Source organism: Ruditapes philippinarum, unplaced genomic scaffold (genome assembly GCF_026571515.1).
Source record: "Ruditapes philippinarum isolate M1 unplaced genomic scaffold, ASM2657151v2 ctg1729_1_1_1_1, whole genome shotgun sequence".
In the NCBI taxonomy this organism is placed as follows: Eukaryota; Metazoa; Mollusca; class Bivalvia; order Venerida; family Veneridae; genus Ruditapes; species Ruditapes philippinarum.
Genome location: NW_026859981.1, coordinates 28,092 through 46,252, shown reverse-complemented (window position 1 = coordinate 46,252; position 18,161 = coordinate 28,092). Strand labels below are relative to the sequence as shown.

The 18,161-nt window shown below is 33.8% G+C and overlaps 1 protein-coding gene across 1 annotated transcript in view; it reads left to right on the top strand.

Annotated features, from left to right (window-relative positions):
- Positions 1–18,161, top strand: part of LOC132758507 (uncharacterized) — a gene marked incomplete at its 3' end in the record, with an annotated part of 64,053 nt that overhangs the window by 23,141 nt on the left and 22,751 nt on the right. Inside the window, exon 2 of the mRNA XM_060750189.1 lies at positions 5,587–5,898. Within this exon, the coding sequence (XP_060606172.1) occupies positions 5,587–5,898 (312 nt within the window). The remainder of the gene's footprint in view (positions 1–5,586; positions 5,899–18,161) is intronic.

Sequence of the window (18,161 nt, the reverse complement as noted above, 5' to 3'; positions counted from 1 at the left end):
TCTTCTTTTAAAGAACCCAAAGAGCTAGAGCTAAGATATTTGGCATGAAACATCTTCTAGTGAGTGTCTACCAAGTTTGTTCAAATAAAAGCCCTTGGGTCAAAATTGGCCCCGCCCCAGGGGGTCATTGATTTTCCCTATATGCATATAGTAAACACTTAAAAAATTCTTCTTTTAAAGAACCCCAAGAAGCTAGAGCTAAGATATTTGAGAATGAAACATCTTCTAATGAGTGTCTACCAAGTTTGTTCAAATAAAAGCCCTGGGGTAAAAATTGGCCCGTCCCGGGTCATTGATTTTCTTTATATGTGTATAGTAAAAACTTAAAAAATCTTCTTTTAAAGAACCCAAAGAGCTAGAGCTAAGATATTAAGCATGAAATATCTTCTAGTGAGTGTCTACCAAGTTTGTTCAAATTAAAGCCCTGTGGTCAAAATTGGCCCCACCCCGGGGGCGTCATTTATTTTCCCTATATGCATATAGTAAAAACTTAAAAAATCTTCTTTTAAAGAACCATAAGAGCTAGAGCTTAGATATTTGGCATGAAACATTTTCTAGTGAATGTCTACCAAGTTTGTTCAAATAAAAGCCCTGGGGTCAAAATTGACCCCGCCCCAGGGAGTCATAGATTTTCCCTATATATGCATATAGTAAAAACTTAAAAAATCTTCTTTTAAAGAACTCAAAGAGCTAAAGCTAAGATATTTAGCATGAAACATGTTCTAATGGGTGTCTACCAAGTATGTGCAAATAAAAGCCCTGGGGTCAAAACTTGCCCCGCCCGGGGGTGGGGGGTCATTGATTTTCCTTATATATAGCAAAAACTTAAAAATCTTCTTTGAAAAAACCCAAATAGCTAGAGTTTAGATATTAAGCATGAAACATCTTTAAGTAAATATCTACAAAGTTTGTTCAAATAAAAGCCCGGGGGTCAAAACTGGCCCTGCCCCAGGGGTGTCATTGTTTTTAACTATATGTGTATAGTAAAAACTTTAAAAATCTTCTTTTAAAAAACCCAATGAGCTAGAACTTAGATGTTTAGCATGAAACATCTTCTTATGGATGTCTACCAAGTCTGTTCAAATAAACAAATAAAAGCCCTTGGGTAAAAATTGGTTCGGGGGTGGGGGGGGGGGGGGCTATATACAGGTGAGCGACCTCAGGGCCATCATGGCCCTCTTGTTTGTTATTGTTTGTTTGTTTTTTTTTTTTTTGTTTGTTTGTTTTTTGTTAAATTTTAGGGGTACACTTGAAAATTTAGATTACCTTGCCACTTAACCGTATTAACCCAGTTAATTAACTCCATTCACTAGCCAGCATAATCTATAGATCATTACGTATGTTACACCTGTCACTCAGTCGTGTGTACTTACCATATATGGCAGTGTAGTGTGTAGAAAAATCTACGTCACCTGCTGTATACATGTATAGTGTGTAATCAACAGGTCCTGGAGCCTGGAGTTTGTTTTGAAAGTTGATTTAAAGAGAGCAACAATTAATAAACCCATTTGGGTGTTTAAAAGGGAATATAGTACGGACAATTACAAAGGAGAAAAAAGGAACAAAAACAAAAGAAAAAATAAACAGTGCATGATTGCATCAAAGATTAAAAAATATGGCTATTAAATTACAATTTAGGAAAAGGTAAAATGAATGAATAATTATTGTTCTTAAAAAGAAAACACAGGTATAACTTATTTAAAAGTATCGGGGAAAAGACCCATTAATTTCCAGCGATTTTCCCGCGAAAATTTTGTCAATTAACTTGTTTTTTCAACAAGTTTTAGTGTAACCTCATTTTCTGACAATCATGAATGGCAAAATGATTTAAATTAATTTATGTCAACAATAAAGTTTTTCTGGTATTATTTTGTGTAAAAATATATGTATACAGTGGTGGCCTATGGTTACGCAGGGTAATCCATTTTAACATTCGTTGATGTATGTATATTATCTTTGAAGCAAGGTTGCAATCTTTTTTTTTTTTCACTTTTATATCAAAAATAAATCGAATTTTAGTCTGGTTTAATATGTCCAGACGAAAACTTTATATTTGTAAAAATGCCTTGAAGAGGGCATCATTTCCATAAACTGTACCGTGTACGTATATATGCAGCATTTAGTGGAATGAATAGGAAAATCGAGTACAGCTTCACACAGTGTGTAAGAGATTCATCCGATCGGCAATTATTTTAGCTAACATCTTCAAAAGGGGATCGACTTTTATAAGATTTAATGTTAAATAATTAACAAAAGAACAATTCATTCACATGTTTGGCTTGGAAACTGAGAATTTTTATGCCCTTTGCGAAATTTTAAGATTTCTGGCGAATGTGAAATCGCCGATGTTCGGGGTCGAAGTTTGGCAAAATATCGATGAAAAGCGTGCGTTTATTTTGGTTTTGGAATAAAATTCTTTTACTCTTCTACTTCTCAGTTCAAAATTTGTCTGAAAAGTTATTGGAGAAACATCTTTTTAACAGAATGGGTACATAATGATCTCAAAAAAAAAAAATCCTCGAAGGTGTAAAAAATTTTTAGAGTCGGGGCCATTTTCATGGGTCGGTCGGAGCACTACAAACAAACAATTTTTTATGGATGGCCCTATATACCATTTAACATTATTAAAATATCAACAAATCAACTTTTCTTCCTTTCATTATTTAAGTAAGAAGAGTTTAAACTACATACGAAAAGAAGATATTTTGAAAATTTTGTGGCATTGTCCACAGACACTGAAAAAAATTGTTTAAAAACTGAAAATACTCTACTCCTCGTTTACTGTAACCATGTCAGCTGATACATGCATTGACATCATATTTATATTCCTTTTCGTATTACTTATATCATATATTTTTTTTGGTGTGTTCCTTTTTGGCTTAGTGCCTTCAAAATACAAGAGAAAAGACATATTGTGAAGCATGAGATGACGCCTAATAAATGTCTAACAATCAATATTTCATAAGCGTTTTAAGTTTAATAAAGCTGCAAATAATTTTTAGGGCCAAGGTGGTTTACCCATCAAAATCAAGAGTAAAATGAAAATTCTGGGTTAAAATTTATAAAAAGAATTTGCATTGTTTTGTTATCAAATTTCATTGCCTTCTAAAAAGTTCCTTTCTTTACATAAATCAGACTGACTTATAATAAAACATTGATTCAATGTGAAATAATACAAAACTTGCTCTTTAAAAGCAGGCTTCCCTAGACTAGGGTTTGTTTAGGTTACACAGCAAATTAATGACAAGACTCATTTTTTTGTTGCTGACATGTTGTTGTTTGAATGTGTCACATTCTTTTACAATCAGCTACAAGGTCAGCATGAGGCTTTATTCATACTCTTTTCCTACAGACTACATTATAGTGCCGTTCTTTTGTTTTGATTATTTATAATTGAAATTAGAATTAATGAAAAATAAATATAATAGAATTAAAACTTTAATACACAAAGAATTAGCCTTTGTCCATACCTGTAAACTTGGTACGAAAATATTGAGTACAAAACTGCAGATGGCAAGGGAGAAATATGTTTTCCAATAGCTAAAGTGGCAAGTACAACATTTTTTGTGGCAAAAACATTATAATATATAACAAATTGAATATTAGGTTAAGTCCTATGATGATTATACCAAATTTAACTTTATCAATAATTTCATTTCAGAAACTCCCAAGAGTTACCTTCCCTTTGTACTCGATGCCACTTCCTGCTACTTTCGTTTTCAACTTACAGCAAAGTTGACAAAAGTGCTTTTAGTTTTCAATCCAATTCAGCAGAAATATATTGTATTTTCATAAAGCCAAAACAATTTGCTATCTGGAGCTCTGCATATTTCCAACATTTTCTTAATTTGGATATGAAAAAGCCCTCGACCAGACGGGCCACCAGCTTGGAATTTTCACTCGACCACCCGCAAATTTACTCGACTCGGTCGTCAGTCGAGTGGGTTAAGTCGAAGACTGCATACAGCATTGCCTCATGGTCCTATACTGTGGGATTCGATTTCAGGTCTGTCGCTCATCCACTTCCTGTTTACCGACTTAGTTAAATTTTTGACATTAATGGTCAATGGTAAACATTTTTTGTAACATCACAGCCTCATGATATTTGGTATACAAATGCAACCCGGCCTTTTCTGTCTTTGACCCATTTTTAGACTTGTTATGTAAAGAACTGATAAGCCTAGAGCATTTGTTAAGTAAAGTCTGGTTGGCTGTAATTTGACCAATCAGATAAGTTGTTACATACAGTGCCACCTGTAGGTAGATGCTAGCTCCCTCTGGGGTTCAGAAGTACATTTATACAAGCATCTTAGACAATTTTGTCATTCTGCTGCTAATTTTTGGAAAAGTAAGACCTCTAAAAGCTCTCTAATGTTGATTAATTAATTATTTAATTTATTTTAGGCACTTTGGCATTTAAATGAACCTTAGAGATTATCTAAATTCACTGAAACATTTTTGATAAATTTGTAAGTAATTTAAGTAATTATTTTTTACAGAATTAATTAAGATTAATTAATATCTTTGTTTAAGTGGCAGCCATCTTGAATTATTAGATCTTTATTTTTGTTGACATATATTAAAACAGGGCTTGCTACTATTTAGATTTATTAGTTTAACAGCACAGAATCATTAAGGTTATTTTTCATATTTTCAGTTATTACATTTTTAACAATTTTCAACTGGTTTAAATCTTTTACTTTGCTAGTAAATTCTGATAATCACATTTTTGGTTTAAATATTAACAGTTTATATTACAGTACTTATTGTCAACTTGTTTAGTTTTAAGTAACTTTTAGTTTAGTGTAAATAAAAACTTAGTTCATTAAAAATTTGGTTGATTTAAATTTATTCAACATTTGTGTTTTATTTCCCTTTGCATTCAAAGGGTGGTGTCATCCTGACGATTAAATTTATCCCATTAAAGAGTACTCCTGGGCAAACTAAGAACATTAAAAAGTAAATATAAGTTAATAGGTAACTAAATTCTATTTATAGAAGACTAAACACTTTAAATTTTCAACACCACAACAATGGTGCCAAGTGGGATAGAGGCCTGCTTCTATTTTTAGAAACCACTGATTAACAATATTTTTTCATCACCACAACAGATGTATAGCCATGCATGTTAATGCATATACATTGGGTTGTTTCCCTTCTCCCTAATTTTCACGAGGAAGTCACTTCTCCCTTAAATTTCCCCCAGGATGAGCCCTGAGTCAGACCCATGCAAATAAAATGTCATAGGTGAACTGCCCACATACCTTGATTGATGACTGGACACAAAATATACACTGTAACAGACCATATCCTGTATTGATATTGTATTTGTCTCATTTTGTGGCTTTGAAATAGTGATAACATCTATAAAAATGTATTTCTTTTGACACATACATGGGGGTTATTTCATTATATTTCTTTAATGAATTTATTGTAACTTGTATAAGCAAATCTAGTATTGATCAAAGTTTTGCACTGAAAGTCCAGACCCATGCCTCAATCTTTTGAAATAGCACAATTTTGTAAAACTTGCCTTAAACTGGGAATGTTGGTAACTCTGTTACAAATTTTTGTTCTTTTATTAAGATGGAGCAATAACATCAAGTCCTGAAGATATTGAAGTTTGTGTAGGAACAGATGCTACAATTCCTTGGAATTATGATGATGCTGACGACACCATTAACTCTGTTGTTTGGACATTTAATACCACTACAGATATTATGACATATTTTGGTGGTGGGGGTACTAGAGACCCAGAAAATGGATACAATGTGATTGCTGCAAACAATTTTGGAAGTATAACAATTACAAATGCCCAAAGAAATAATACTGGAAAATACGAGATTGTAGTTACTGCTTCACAAACAACATCAGACCAGGTGGATTTATTAGTCTGTGGTAAGTAAATTAAAATACTATTTTATGCTATAGCCTTCGAAATTCATAGCCTATGCTTTTATGCTTCCCAAAGGGAGAGCATATAGTCACCGCCTTTTCGGTCTGTCAATCTGTCCGTTTGTCAGTCTGTTGTCTTATCCATAACTAGAAAACTGTTGGACATAATTTGTTTAAACTTCACACAGTGGTAGAAGGCATTGAGGGGGAGTGTAATGTCAAAGAACCATAACTCTGTTATGTTTTTGAATTATCTCCCCTTTTAGAAAAATCTTGTCCAGGACATAACTCTTAAACTTTAAGAGATATCAACATGAAACTTTGTAGGTAGATAGATCTCAATCAGTATATGTGCAGTGCCTTAAATCTGTCTTGCCTAATTTTGGATTTATTGCCCTTTGTTTATTTTTAGCTCACCTGTCACAAAGTGACAGGGTGAGCTTTTGTGATCACTTTTCGTCCGGCGTCCGTCCGTCGTCCGTCCGTTCGTCCGTCCGTAAACTTTTACTTTAAATGACATCTCCTCATAAACCACTAAGCCAATTTCATCCAAACTTCACAGGAATGTTCCTTTGGTGGTCACCTTTAAAAATTGTTCAAAGAATTCAATTCCATGCAGAACTCTGGTTGCCATGGCAACCGAAAGAAAAAACTTTAAATATCTTCTTTTAAAAAACCCAAAGAGCTAGAGCTTAGATATTTGGCATGAAGCATCTTCTAGTGAGTGTCTACCAAAGTTGTTCAAATAAAAGCCCTGGGGTCATTGATTTTCCCTATATGCATATAGTAAAAACTTTAAAAATCTTCTTAGAGCTAGAGCTAAGATATTTAGCATGAAACATCATCTAATGGGTGTCTACCAAGTTTGTTCAAATAAAAGCCCTGGGGTCAAAATTGGCCCCGCCCCAGGGGGTCATTGATTTTCCCTATATGCATATAGTAAAAACTTAAAAATCTTCTTTTAAAGAACCCAAAGAGCTAGAGCTAAAATATTTAGCATGAAGCATGTTCTAATGGGTGTCTACCAAATTTGTTCAAATAAAAGCCCTGGGGTCAAAATTGGCCCCGCCCCGGGGGTCAATGATTTTCCTTATATGTGTATGGCAAAAACTTAAAAATCTTCTTTGAAAAAACCCAAATAGCTAGAGTTTAGATATAAAGCATGAAACAGCTTCTAATCAATGTCTACAAAGTTTGTTCAAATAAAAGCACCGGGGTCAAAATTGGCCGCGCCCTGGGGGTCATTGATTTTCCTTTTTGTGTATAGCAAAAACTTAAAAATCTTCTTTGAAAAAACCCAAATAGCTAGAGTTTAGATATTAAGCATGAAACATCTTTTAGTAAATATCTACATAGTTTGTTTAAATAAAAGCCCAGGGGTCAAAACTGGCCCTGCCCCAGGGGTGTCATTGTTTTTAACTATATGTGTATAGTAAAAGCTTAAAAAATCTTCTTTTAAAAAACCCAATGAGCTAGAACTTAGATGTTTAGCATGAAACATCTTCTTATGGATGTCTACCAAGTCTGTTCAAATAAACAAATAAAAGCCCTTGGGTTAAAAATTGGCCCAGGAGGGTGGGGCAATATACAGGTGAGCGACCTCAGGGCCATCATGGCCCTCTTGTTTTATTATTGAAATGTTTGATAGCATGTATGGGAGTCGTATGCAAACATCAGCAGGTCATTAAGCTTGAATAAATCTATATGAATGTGCATCGACAGGTCTTGGAAAGATTTGACCCCGTTTTTGATTCGTCGCTATTTATTATTATTTATTATAGTTTTAAAGGTTGCAAAAGGTGTGAGAAATTCTTACGACATAGATGTTTTATGTATCAGAATGTTTTTTGACAAATATTAAATAAAAAACAGCCATTCAGGCACCAAACTATTCATGATCGGCATTTTTACCAAATCGGGTCCGATTAATTACATAAGACCAATCATTTTCAGACGAAGTGGGCGTAGGGCCCAGTACTTTCAAATTCTCAGCAGATCTGTAGTGTAAGGGGAAATTAAACTTCAAATGAATTCTAGGTATTAATGCACTTATTAACAATTATTCATTTTAAGGTTGGTACATTTACAACATGTCTTGCTCTTTTTTTGAAAAACAAGAAAAAACAACAATGTTAACTTGGGTTACTGCTAGGAATATTTTAACCTAAATTCAAAAAGCAGGGTAATCATTATTGAAGAATTTGTTCAAGCTAATCAGGGTTTCTAAAAATTGTAGAGAATTTCTCAACGGTACATTTAACCATTTCCAAAATTTTAAAAAACTTTACTAAATGTTGTTGCATATGTACAATACAATGCATTGAATGACGGATTCATTTACAATTACAAATGGTCTGTCACAATTTTCAGAAAAGGTCAGACAAACATGTTCACAATTCTCCAAAAATTTACAATCTGCACGAATGAAGCTTACAATTTAGTCTTTTTTCTGGTTTATTTTATTTCCTTTCCACGGCCATAGCGTAATAAAACGTACCGATAAATCGACTTCTCAAAAGCTGGGCACTAATGTCATAAGAAGGCTATAACGTAATAAACCGGTATAAAATTTTGTCTTCCTGAAAGCCACTACTGTTTGTCGTAGGAAGGCCACCAAAATTTAGTTTTAAATGACTAAATTCTTGAAGTTTACCTTTCATTTATTTCCCTCTGTTAAATGTTGTTCAAATAAAAACACCAAATATGTTAATTGTATAGTGCCCTTTATTGACAGATATAGTAAATGTTTAGATATACAGTACACTTTTTAATTAATGTGGTAATCAAATCGATATCCATAGTATAGGTTAATAACGTAAAATTGTATGTTTTAAAACGTTCAGAACTTGTGTTAAAAAATAAGAATTGTGAGTCTGTTTATTGCAGTTGAACTTAATATTAACAGTGTTATACAGTATGGCTTTGTTGTTTATCATATGCAGTTGAACAGCCATAGTGTAATATTTTGATTTTTCATGAACACAATAAAAAACCAGAATGTACGAAAACGAGGTTTTTACGGGTTTGCATGACACAAAATTCAAGTTTTACGGTGATTTACGCTACGGTTTCTAGAAAGGTATATTTTTTATATGTTTAACTATGCTATGGACATCTGTCGTAAAATAAGACTGGGTTTCAGAAATGTAAAAATTCGATACATTTTCTTACGCTTTGGCAGCAGATGGCCGTCGAAAGGATATAAGTGATTAAAATCTCAATTTGTCTTTACGTTGATGTATTAATAGTTAAAAAGGTTAACTTACTCTGAAAGTTGAATTGCTTTCAGTTTGATTAGCAGATATTTTTATAACGTTTAATCGAGTAAATGTTCAAATTGTTTTACAATGAAATAAAACCCAATTTCATGGGAATTTCGTGGCCGTTTCCTTGATAAATTAAACAAATTTAAGGAAAATAATCACTGTAACAACAAAAAAAACGGCTTATGCCTTTACGCCAAACTGTAACATTCCACAACTGACTTATTTTTTACATAAACATTTTTTTGGCCAGAGAACATAACAGTTTAAAATGCTTTATTAAAAATATAGCTTTAAATCCTCACTATTTAAAGAAATATGACCACAATGTTAAACAGTGTTCACTTAAAATACCTTCTCACATAGACTTTTCTTTAATTATGCCTTCATTATTATTTTGTAACTGTGTCTTAGTGTCTCTCATTAACTTGTAAAACTCAACAAATTTCCTCAATTTAAAAAAAAAACCTTTCCAACAAGCATATCAAACCCTTAGAAGTCACATAAACAACCCAACAATTGTCCCAACATTTGCACATTAAGGCTATAAGCCCACATTTGTTATAGACTTTAGCATTTGTACAAGATCAAATGGTTCTCAATAAAGTTCAATACATTTACATTGAGATGTATCAGTTTTTGTTCAGAATTTCCAATGAAGAAAACAAAAAAAATGTTTTTAAAAAGCATGTTTGCTTTCATGTCGCTTTTGGCCAAACATTCTTTACATTTGACACTAATTTTCAAATGGCATTAAAGAATTTCATAAACATTTTGCTTGTTTCTCAAGGTGAGCGATATAGGGCCATCATGGCCCTCTTGTTAACTATATGTGTATAGTAAAAACTTTAAAAATCTTCTTTGAAAAAACCCAATGAGCTCAGAGCTTAGATGTTTAGCATGAAACATCTTCTTATGAGTATCTACCAAGTTTGTTCAAATAAAAGCCCTTGGACTAAAATTGGCCCTGCCAGGGGTGGGGGGGGAGGCCTATATACAGGTGAGCGACCTCAGGGCCATCATGGCCCTCTTGTTATATTATGAACTTTGACCGGAGCATAACTCTAAGATTATAAGAGATATTGGCATGAAATTTTGTAGGTAGGGAGAGGCTATATAGAGGATATTTGTTTAGTTCAGTAGTTCAAGATCGGATTATATTTCACCGAGTGAGCAACAAAAGGTATATTTCACGAGTGGCGCAGCCACGAGTGAAATATGAACTTTTGGTGTTCACAAGGTGAAATGTATTTCAATCTTACACTAAACTAAACAAATTTTCTTTTTATTATATGCAAAGAAATGTTTTAAAAAGACATTTAACCTAAAACTGAATGAAAAGCGCGCCAAATAATAATACAACGTGACGTCATTTACGACGTCACGTCATTAAGTTGGTACCCAGTACTGTGCACGCTTGTATTTCACTGAAACAACGTAAGGGGCTTAAATTCAAAACAGTGAAATTATCAAAGTGGTAATTTCACTGTTTCAAACAGTGAAATTACCAGTTTTATATCACTGATATATTTCTATAAACCACCGAAAAGCATGTAATAAATGCATATAGTAAAAACTTATAAAATCTTCTTTTTAATAAGACAAATGATCAGCAGTGGGATTAACTGAACAAAAGGCAATCAAATTATGAATTTATTTCAAAAGTTAACATATATGTAGATTTACAATATATACAAGAAACATGGCAATGCCACGAAACCAGGTTTTCAATTATCACCATTGTAGATAAATATGTTGTAGTTGAAATACAAATACAAGCAACTTCCCACGCTGTCCAGGAAAACGGGAAATGCCCGTGAATTTGAACACAGGAGCTCCCGGCCTTGAAAAGTCCGGGAATTAGTGTTGATACATAAAAAAGTCCGGGAAGGTACGGGAATTAGTCTGGAAAAGGGGAGGTAAATCAAAAAACCAAAATGGCGGTCTTTGCACAGTATATTGACTTCCGCATCTTGAATGTTGATGATTTTCGATTTACAACTGTTTTGGGAGGCCAAGTTTGACATTTATGAGATTTATCATTTATTTTCTGGTTACTATGGCGGTTTTGTTTGGAAAATCTAGGAAGACAGTCACAAATCAACCTCAAGTTTGCTTGATTGGCCTGGTTGTTTCCTTTGGCAAATTTTTGTATCCTAATTGCTCACTACCATGCTAAAAGCCAAAGGTAAATCAATATAAAATAAAAAAAATAGTATTACATGCATGAACTATTGTCAAGGCAGAGCACAGCCAATTGGCCACACCATATCTGGGTAGCACAAAATACCCAAATATAACAAAAATATACTAAAAATAAATGTGTTTTACTAAAAAAGTGCTGTTTTAATCATGAATACAATATACACTTTCACTAAGATGTAATGAAACATACCCAAATATACATTTTTGAACCAAAATATACCCAAATACAGTATACTCCATTAAAGCTATTAAATTAAAAAAATAATACGAATGAACTTGTATGAAATTTCAACAAAATTATACCCTACAAATTTAAATGTAGACAACAAATATTATCATATCTTGCAAGTACATTTGCCTATTCATTAATGAACCTAACAGTTAGATAAGCAAATGTCACTCTTTTTTTTCTTACAACATCTGAACTGCCAATTTCAATGGAATGATCGAAAGTTATAGTTGGCTAAGTCATATTATTTTGTAAATATCAATTCATTTTCTCATTAAAATCAACATTGTATACAAACCAAAATGAACATTGCTATAATTTAGTGTGTTTGGGTATATTTGGGTATTTCATGCTGCCGCCATATTTTGTAGATGGTTTAAAAAATTGTAAGATCAAATCAAAAGATATGTCATTGAAATACAAAAAAGAATCCCTAAATAACATCCAAAACGGCAAAATTGAAAATGTTGTAGACTAGGGCTTGATATATGGTACTGGAAGTGCACCCCGTAGCACTGGCTTAAGCAGAATACAATATTTTAACATGAAAGTCGTGAAATTTTGAATGTAGAAACACCTGCAGGCAGTTTTCATATACCCTTCAGTGTGACATGCTTTTGCCATTCTATGAAGCCTTAGTGGACTGAGGTCAAATGTGAGGTTACTAATTAAAGTACTATGAATATCTGGTATAAAAAGTGATCCCTTGGAAGCATTAAAAACAGCAAAATTACATGAAAATTGCAGACAACCTGCAAAAACAGTTGCTGTCACAAAGTACATTTCATTATTTATAGACACTGAATGTATTTCTTAGAAAGAATTAGATTTATGTCATGAACTACATGTATTATATTGGTGTTATTAAATGTTGTTCTAAACATTACCATGAACATATTCATAGGACAAAAAATCAAATACATGTAGCTTGAAATTTAATCTTCTAAAAAGTCCTTAAAAAATCAAAAAAGGTCCTTGATAAGTCCTGGAAAAGTCCTTAAATTTTCAAAATATCTAAGAGTGGGAACCCTGAAACAATGTAACTATGTGCAATGTAAATCATGATTAATGAATTTTCTATTTTTAGTAACTGTAACCTTGACCCTAGGAGGCCAAAAAGCCATCCCAAGTGAGGTCTTCATAAAAACTTGCTTTACCACAAATTTCATAAAAATATCTTGTTCCAAACAAGTTATTGACCGGAAACCTATTTTCTATTTTAAGTAACAGTGACCTGACTGGAAACAGATTTTCTATTTTTAGCAACAATGATCTAGACCATGACTCTACAGGACCCAAAAGCAGGCAGATGAGCTGGCAGGCATGCAACAACCTAGATAGTTTCTGTTTGATAACTAAATAAAGTTTGTTGTGATTAATAGGATATATTACACTAATAATTAAATTTTATGGAAAAACAAAGGGCCATAATAAGGTAAAAGGTAAAAACTTATCCAATCATAAAACCCTGACAATACACAGTCTACCAAATTTGTTCAAATAAGAGCCCTGGGGTCAAAATTTGCCCTGCCCCGGGGGGGGTCATTGATTTTCCATATATGTGTAAAGCAAAAACTTTAAATTAAAAATTCTTTGAAAAAAAAAAACAAATAGCTAGATACTAAGCATGAAACATCTTCTAGTAAGTGTCTACAACGTTTTTTCAAATAAAAGCCCTTGGGTCAAAATTGGCCCTGCCCAGGGGGTCATTGATTTTATTTATGTGTAAAGCAAAAAACTTATAAATTCTTCTTTGATAAAACCCAAATAGCTAGAGTTAAGATATTTAGCATGAAACATCTTCCAGTTAGTGTCTTCAAAGTTTGTTCAAATAAAGCCCTAGGGTCAAAATTGGCCCTGCTCCGGGGGACATTGATTTTCCTTATATGTGTATAGCAAAAACTTAAAAATCTTCTTTAAAAAAAAACAGAATAGCTAGAGTTATGATATCAAACATGAAACATCTTCTAGTGAGTGTCTCCAAAGTTTGTTCAAATAAAAGCCCTGGGGTTAAAACTGGCCCCGCCCTAGGGGTTTCATTGTTTTTAACTATATGTGTATAGTTAAAACTTAAAAAATCTTTTTTTTAAAAACTCAACGAGCTAGTCCTTAGATGGTTAGCGTGAAATATCTTCTAATGGGTGTCTACCAAGTTTGTTCAAATAAAAGCCCTGGGGTTTAAACTGGCCCCGCCCTGGGGGCCTATATACAAGTGAGCGACTTCAGGGCCATCATGGCCCTCTTGTTTCACAGAACAAGCTGCATGTACATGTAATCAGTCATCATAAATGTAATCTGATTACTCCTGTCAGTAATCAGTAATTTAATCAATTACAATGTCAAAATGGAGTAATCAGTAATTTAATTAAATCAAGCATTTTGACAAATAATCATAATTTAATCAATTACAATTGTCAAGTAATCGCCCCATGTCTGGGGAGAGCATATAGTCACCGCCTTTTCCGTCTGTCAATCTGTCCGTTTGTCCGTCTGTTGTCTTATCCATAACTTGAAAACCGTTTGACATAATTTGTTTAAACTTCACACAGTGGTAGAAGGCATTGAGGGGGAGTGCAATGCCGTCCCTGGGGTCATTGCTTTTCCTTATATGTATATAGTAAAAACTTATAGTAAATACTTTAAAAAAATTTCTTCTAGCAATTGACAAATGCTAGAGGTTATATATTTTGCATGAAACATTGTGAAGTGAACCTCTAGCAAGATTGTTCAAATTATAGCCCTGGGGTGTCAAAATTGCCCCCGCCCTGGGGGTCATTGATTTTCAATATATACAAGTCATATAGTAAAAAAATCAAAAAATCTTATTGTCTGAAGTTACAAAGCTTAGAGCTTTAATATTTGTTAAATGATATCATCTATAGGTACTCTACCAAAGTTTTTCAAATTTTGCTTCTAGTGTCAAAAATAAGCTCCGCCCCGGGGGCCATAGGTTTTCCTTATATGTATATAGTAAAATCTTAAAAAATCATCTTCTCTAAATTTACAAAGGCTAGAGTTAAGATATTTTGCATGAAACATTGTATAGTGAACCTCTAGCAAATTATAGCCCTGGGGTCAAAATTGGCCCTACTCCCAGGCGTCATTGATTTTTGGCCGGGTTGCACTGGTGCAAACCCGGGTTATAGTATGGTGAATGTTGGGCGGCGGGCGGGCAAAAAAACTTTCGTAACAGTTTTCTCAGCAACTACTTATCACAGCCTTTTGATATTTGGTATACAGCATCAACGCATGGTCCAATACTGTGGGATTCGATTTCAGGTCTGTCGCTCATCTACTTCCTGTTTGCTGACCTAGTTAAATTTTCAGCATTAATGGTCAATAGATGGAAATTTTCGTAACAGTTTTCTCAGCAACTACTTATCACAGCCTTTTGATATTTGGTATACAGCATCAACACATGGTCCCATACTGTGGGATTCGATTTCAGGTCTGTCGCTCATCTACTTCCTGTTTGCCGACCTAGTTAAATTTTCAGCATTAATGGTCAATAGTAGGAAATTTCGTTTAATGCTGGTCAATAGTAGGAAATTTTCGTAACAGTTTTCTCAGCAACTACTTATCACAGCCTTTTGATATTTGGTATACAGCATCAACACATGGTCCCATACTGTGGGATTCGATTTCAGGTCTGTCGCTCATCTACTTCCTGTTTGCTGACCTAGTTAAATTTTCAGCATTAATGGTCCATAGTAGGAAATTTTCGTAACAGTTTTCTCAGCAACTACTTTTCACAGCCTTTTGATATTTGGTATACAGCATCAACACATGGTCCCATACTGTTGGATTTGATTTCAGGTCTGTCGCTCATCCACTTTCTGTTTACCGACTTAGGAAATTTTCTACATTAATGCTCAATGGTAGGAAATTTTCGTAACAGTTTTCTCAGCAACTACTTATCACAGCCTCTTGATATTTGGCATACAGCATAAACATATGGTCCCATACTGTGGGATAGGATTTCAGGTCTGTCGCTCATCCACTTCCTGTTTGCCGACTTAGTTTTAGACTTTAGACTTAATTTTCTACATTGATGGTCAATAGTAGGAAATTTTCATAACAGTTTTCTTACAGCCTTTTGATATTGGATATACAGCATTATCACATGGTCCCATACAGTGGGATTTGATTTCAGGTCTGTTGCTCATCCACTTCCTGTTTGAGCCGCCTCCGTGGTTGAGGAGTTAGAGTCGATGACTTCTAATCCAGTTACCTCTCTGGCGTGGGTTCGATCCCCGGGAGATGCTTTGGTAGTCTAGTACTGGTGTAACTCTCCAGGAACGATGGTTAGGAAACTACCCGCCTATATGACTGAAATACTGTTGGAAAAAGGCGTAAAATGAAACAAACAAACAAACAAAAACTTCCTGTTTGCCAAGTTAAATTTTGACATAATTAATGATCAATAGATAGTAGAAAATTTTCATAACAGTTTTTATCAGCAACTACTTACCACAGCTTCTTGATATGTGGTTCACAGCAATGACATGTGGTCCCATATTGTGGGATTCCATTTCAGGTCTGATGCTCATTCTTTTTCGGTTTACCAACTAAGTTAAATGAAGTGGCAGAAAATTTAAGTAACATCACAGCCTCATGATATTTTGTATACATATGCAACCCGGCCTTTTCTGTCTTTGACCCATTTTCACTATGTACATATAGTAAAAAATTAAAAAATCTTGTCTGAAGGTACAAGGCTTAGAGCTTTGATATTTGGTATTTAATATCATCTATGGGTCCTATACTAAAGTTGCCTAGTGTTAAAATTGCCCTGTCCCAGAGGCGATAGTTTTCCTTATACAGTCAATCTGCCTAAGCGACCCCCTGATTTAAACAACTCCCTGTCTTATCCGACCTTGTTGCAGTACTCCCAACGTATTTTCCTATATAAATGGTCTGAATTAAACGACTCCCTGTCATATGTGACAAGCGACCCTAATTGTCTGGTCCTAATGCAATGTTGGTCTGATTTAAACGACTTTCACAGCTTTTAATTGTCCGTTAATCAGATAAATAATACCTATTATAATACCCAGAGGGCCAAAATAATTAAGTCCAATTATAATCCAGTAGCAAACAAAGTCTACACACCTCTATCTCAATTACACAGTTAACATGTAAACATGCAGGTATCAAGTGACGTAGCGTCTGTTCATGGGAAGCATGATGCAATCGATGTGTGTAATGTACATAATGGCCTGAGTAAACTGGGTTAAGACTTGTGTTAGATTTTTTTTTTTTTAATTATAGAGTGCCCACGGAATATTTTTTAGGCAGCATTTTTTAGCTCGACTATTCGATAAGAATAAGTAGAGCTATTCTAGTCACCCGAGCGTCGGCGTCGGCGTCAGTGTCAGCGTCGGCGTCTGCGTCGGCATAACCACTTATGTTAAAGTTTTTGTAATAGTTTTAATATTTTCAAAGTCCATTGACATATGGCTTTGAAACTTTGCACACTTGTTCACCATCATTACCCCAACCTATAGACAGGAGGAGGTAACTGTATCAAGCATTTTGACAGAATTATGCCCCTTTTTCGACTTAGAATTTACGTTAAAGTTTTTGTAATAGTTCAAATATTTTCAAAGTCCATTGACATATGGCTTTGAAACTTTGCACACTTGTTCACCATCATTACCCCAACCTGTAAACAGGAGGAGGTAACTGTATCAAGCATTTTGACAGAATTATGCCCCTTTTTCAACTTAGAATTTACGTTAAAGTTTTTGTAATAGTTCAAATATTTTCAAAGTCCATTGACATATGGCTTTGAAACTTTGCACACTTGTTCACCATCATTACCCCAACCTGTAAACAGGAGGAGGTAACTGTATCAAGCATTTTGACAGAATTATGCCCCTTTTCAACTTAGAATTTACGTTAAAGTTTTTGTAATAGTTCAAATATTTTCAAAGTCCATTGACATATGGCTTTGAAACTTTGCACACTTGTTCACCATCATTACCCCAACCTGTAAACAGGAGGAGGTATCTGTATCAAGCATTTTTTTTACTATCAAGCACTAAGAATAGTCGAGCGTTGCTGTCCTACCGACAGCTCTTGTTTAATTTACCTTTCTATGGCTGCATAATTAATACGGAAAAAATATTGATACCAAACCAGAAAAAGCTTTGGATATGGATATGTTTAAAGATCCTGTAACACATTTTTTTCATGGTTTTATTTCATAAATATGATGCTCAAATTAAGATTTGTCAATATTGTAAGTTCAAATAAGCATTATTTATAAAGATATCACCCAATTTAACATTTCATGTAAATAAAGGCCATTAAAGGGAAGTAATTAGAACTTTATTTTCTATAAATTCTAAGTCAAATTTTCCAATAAGAAATCAATGCATGTACTTTATTGATTGAATATAATGTGCACAAATATTTGCAGTACACATTTTACATATTTTTTGATGTTTGAAAATTGTTTTATTTGCATAATTATATCCATATATACATGTATTTTTTTGCAAGTGTGGTATACACACAGTAACAATATCAATCACAAAACATACAGGATCTTTAAGTCACAATGG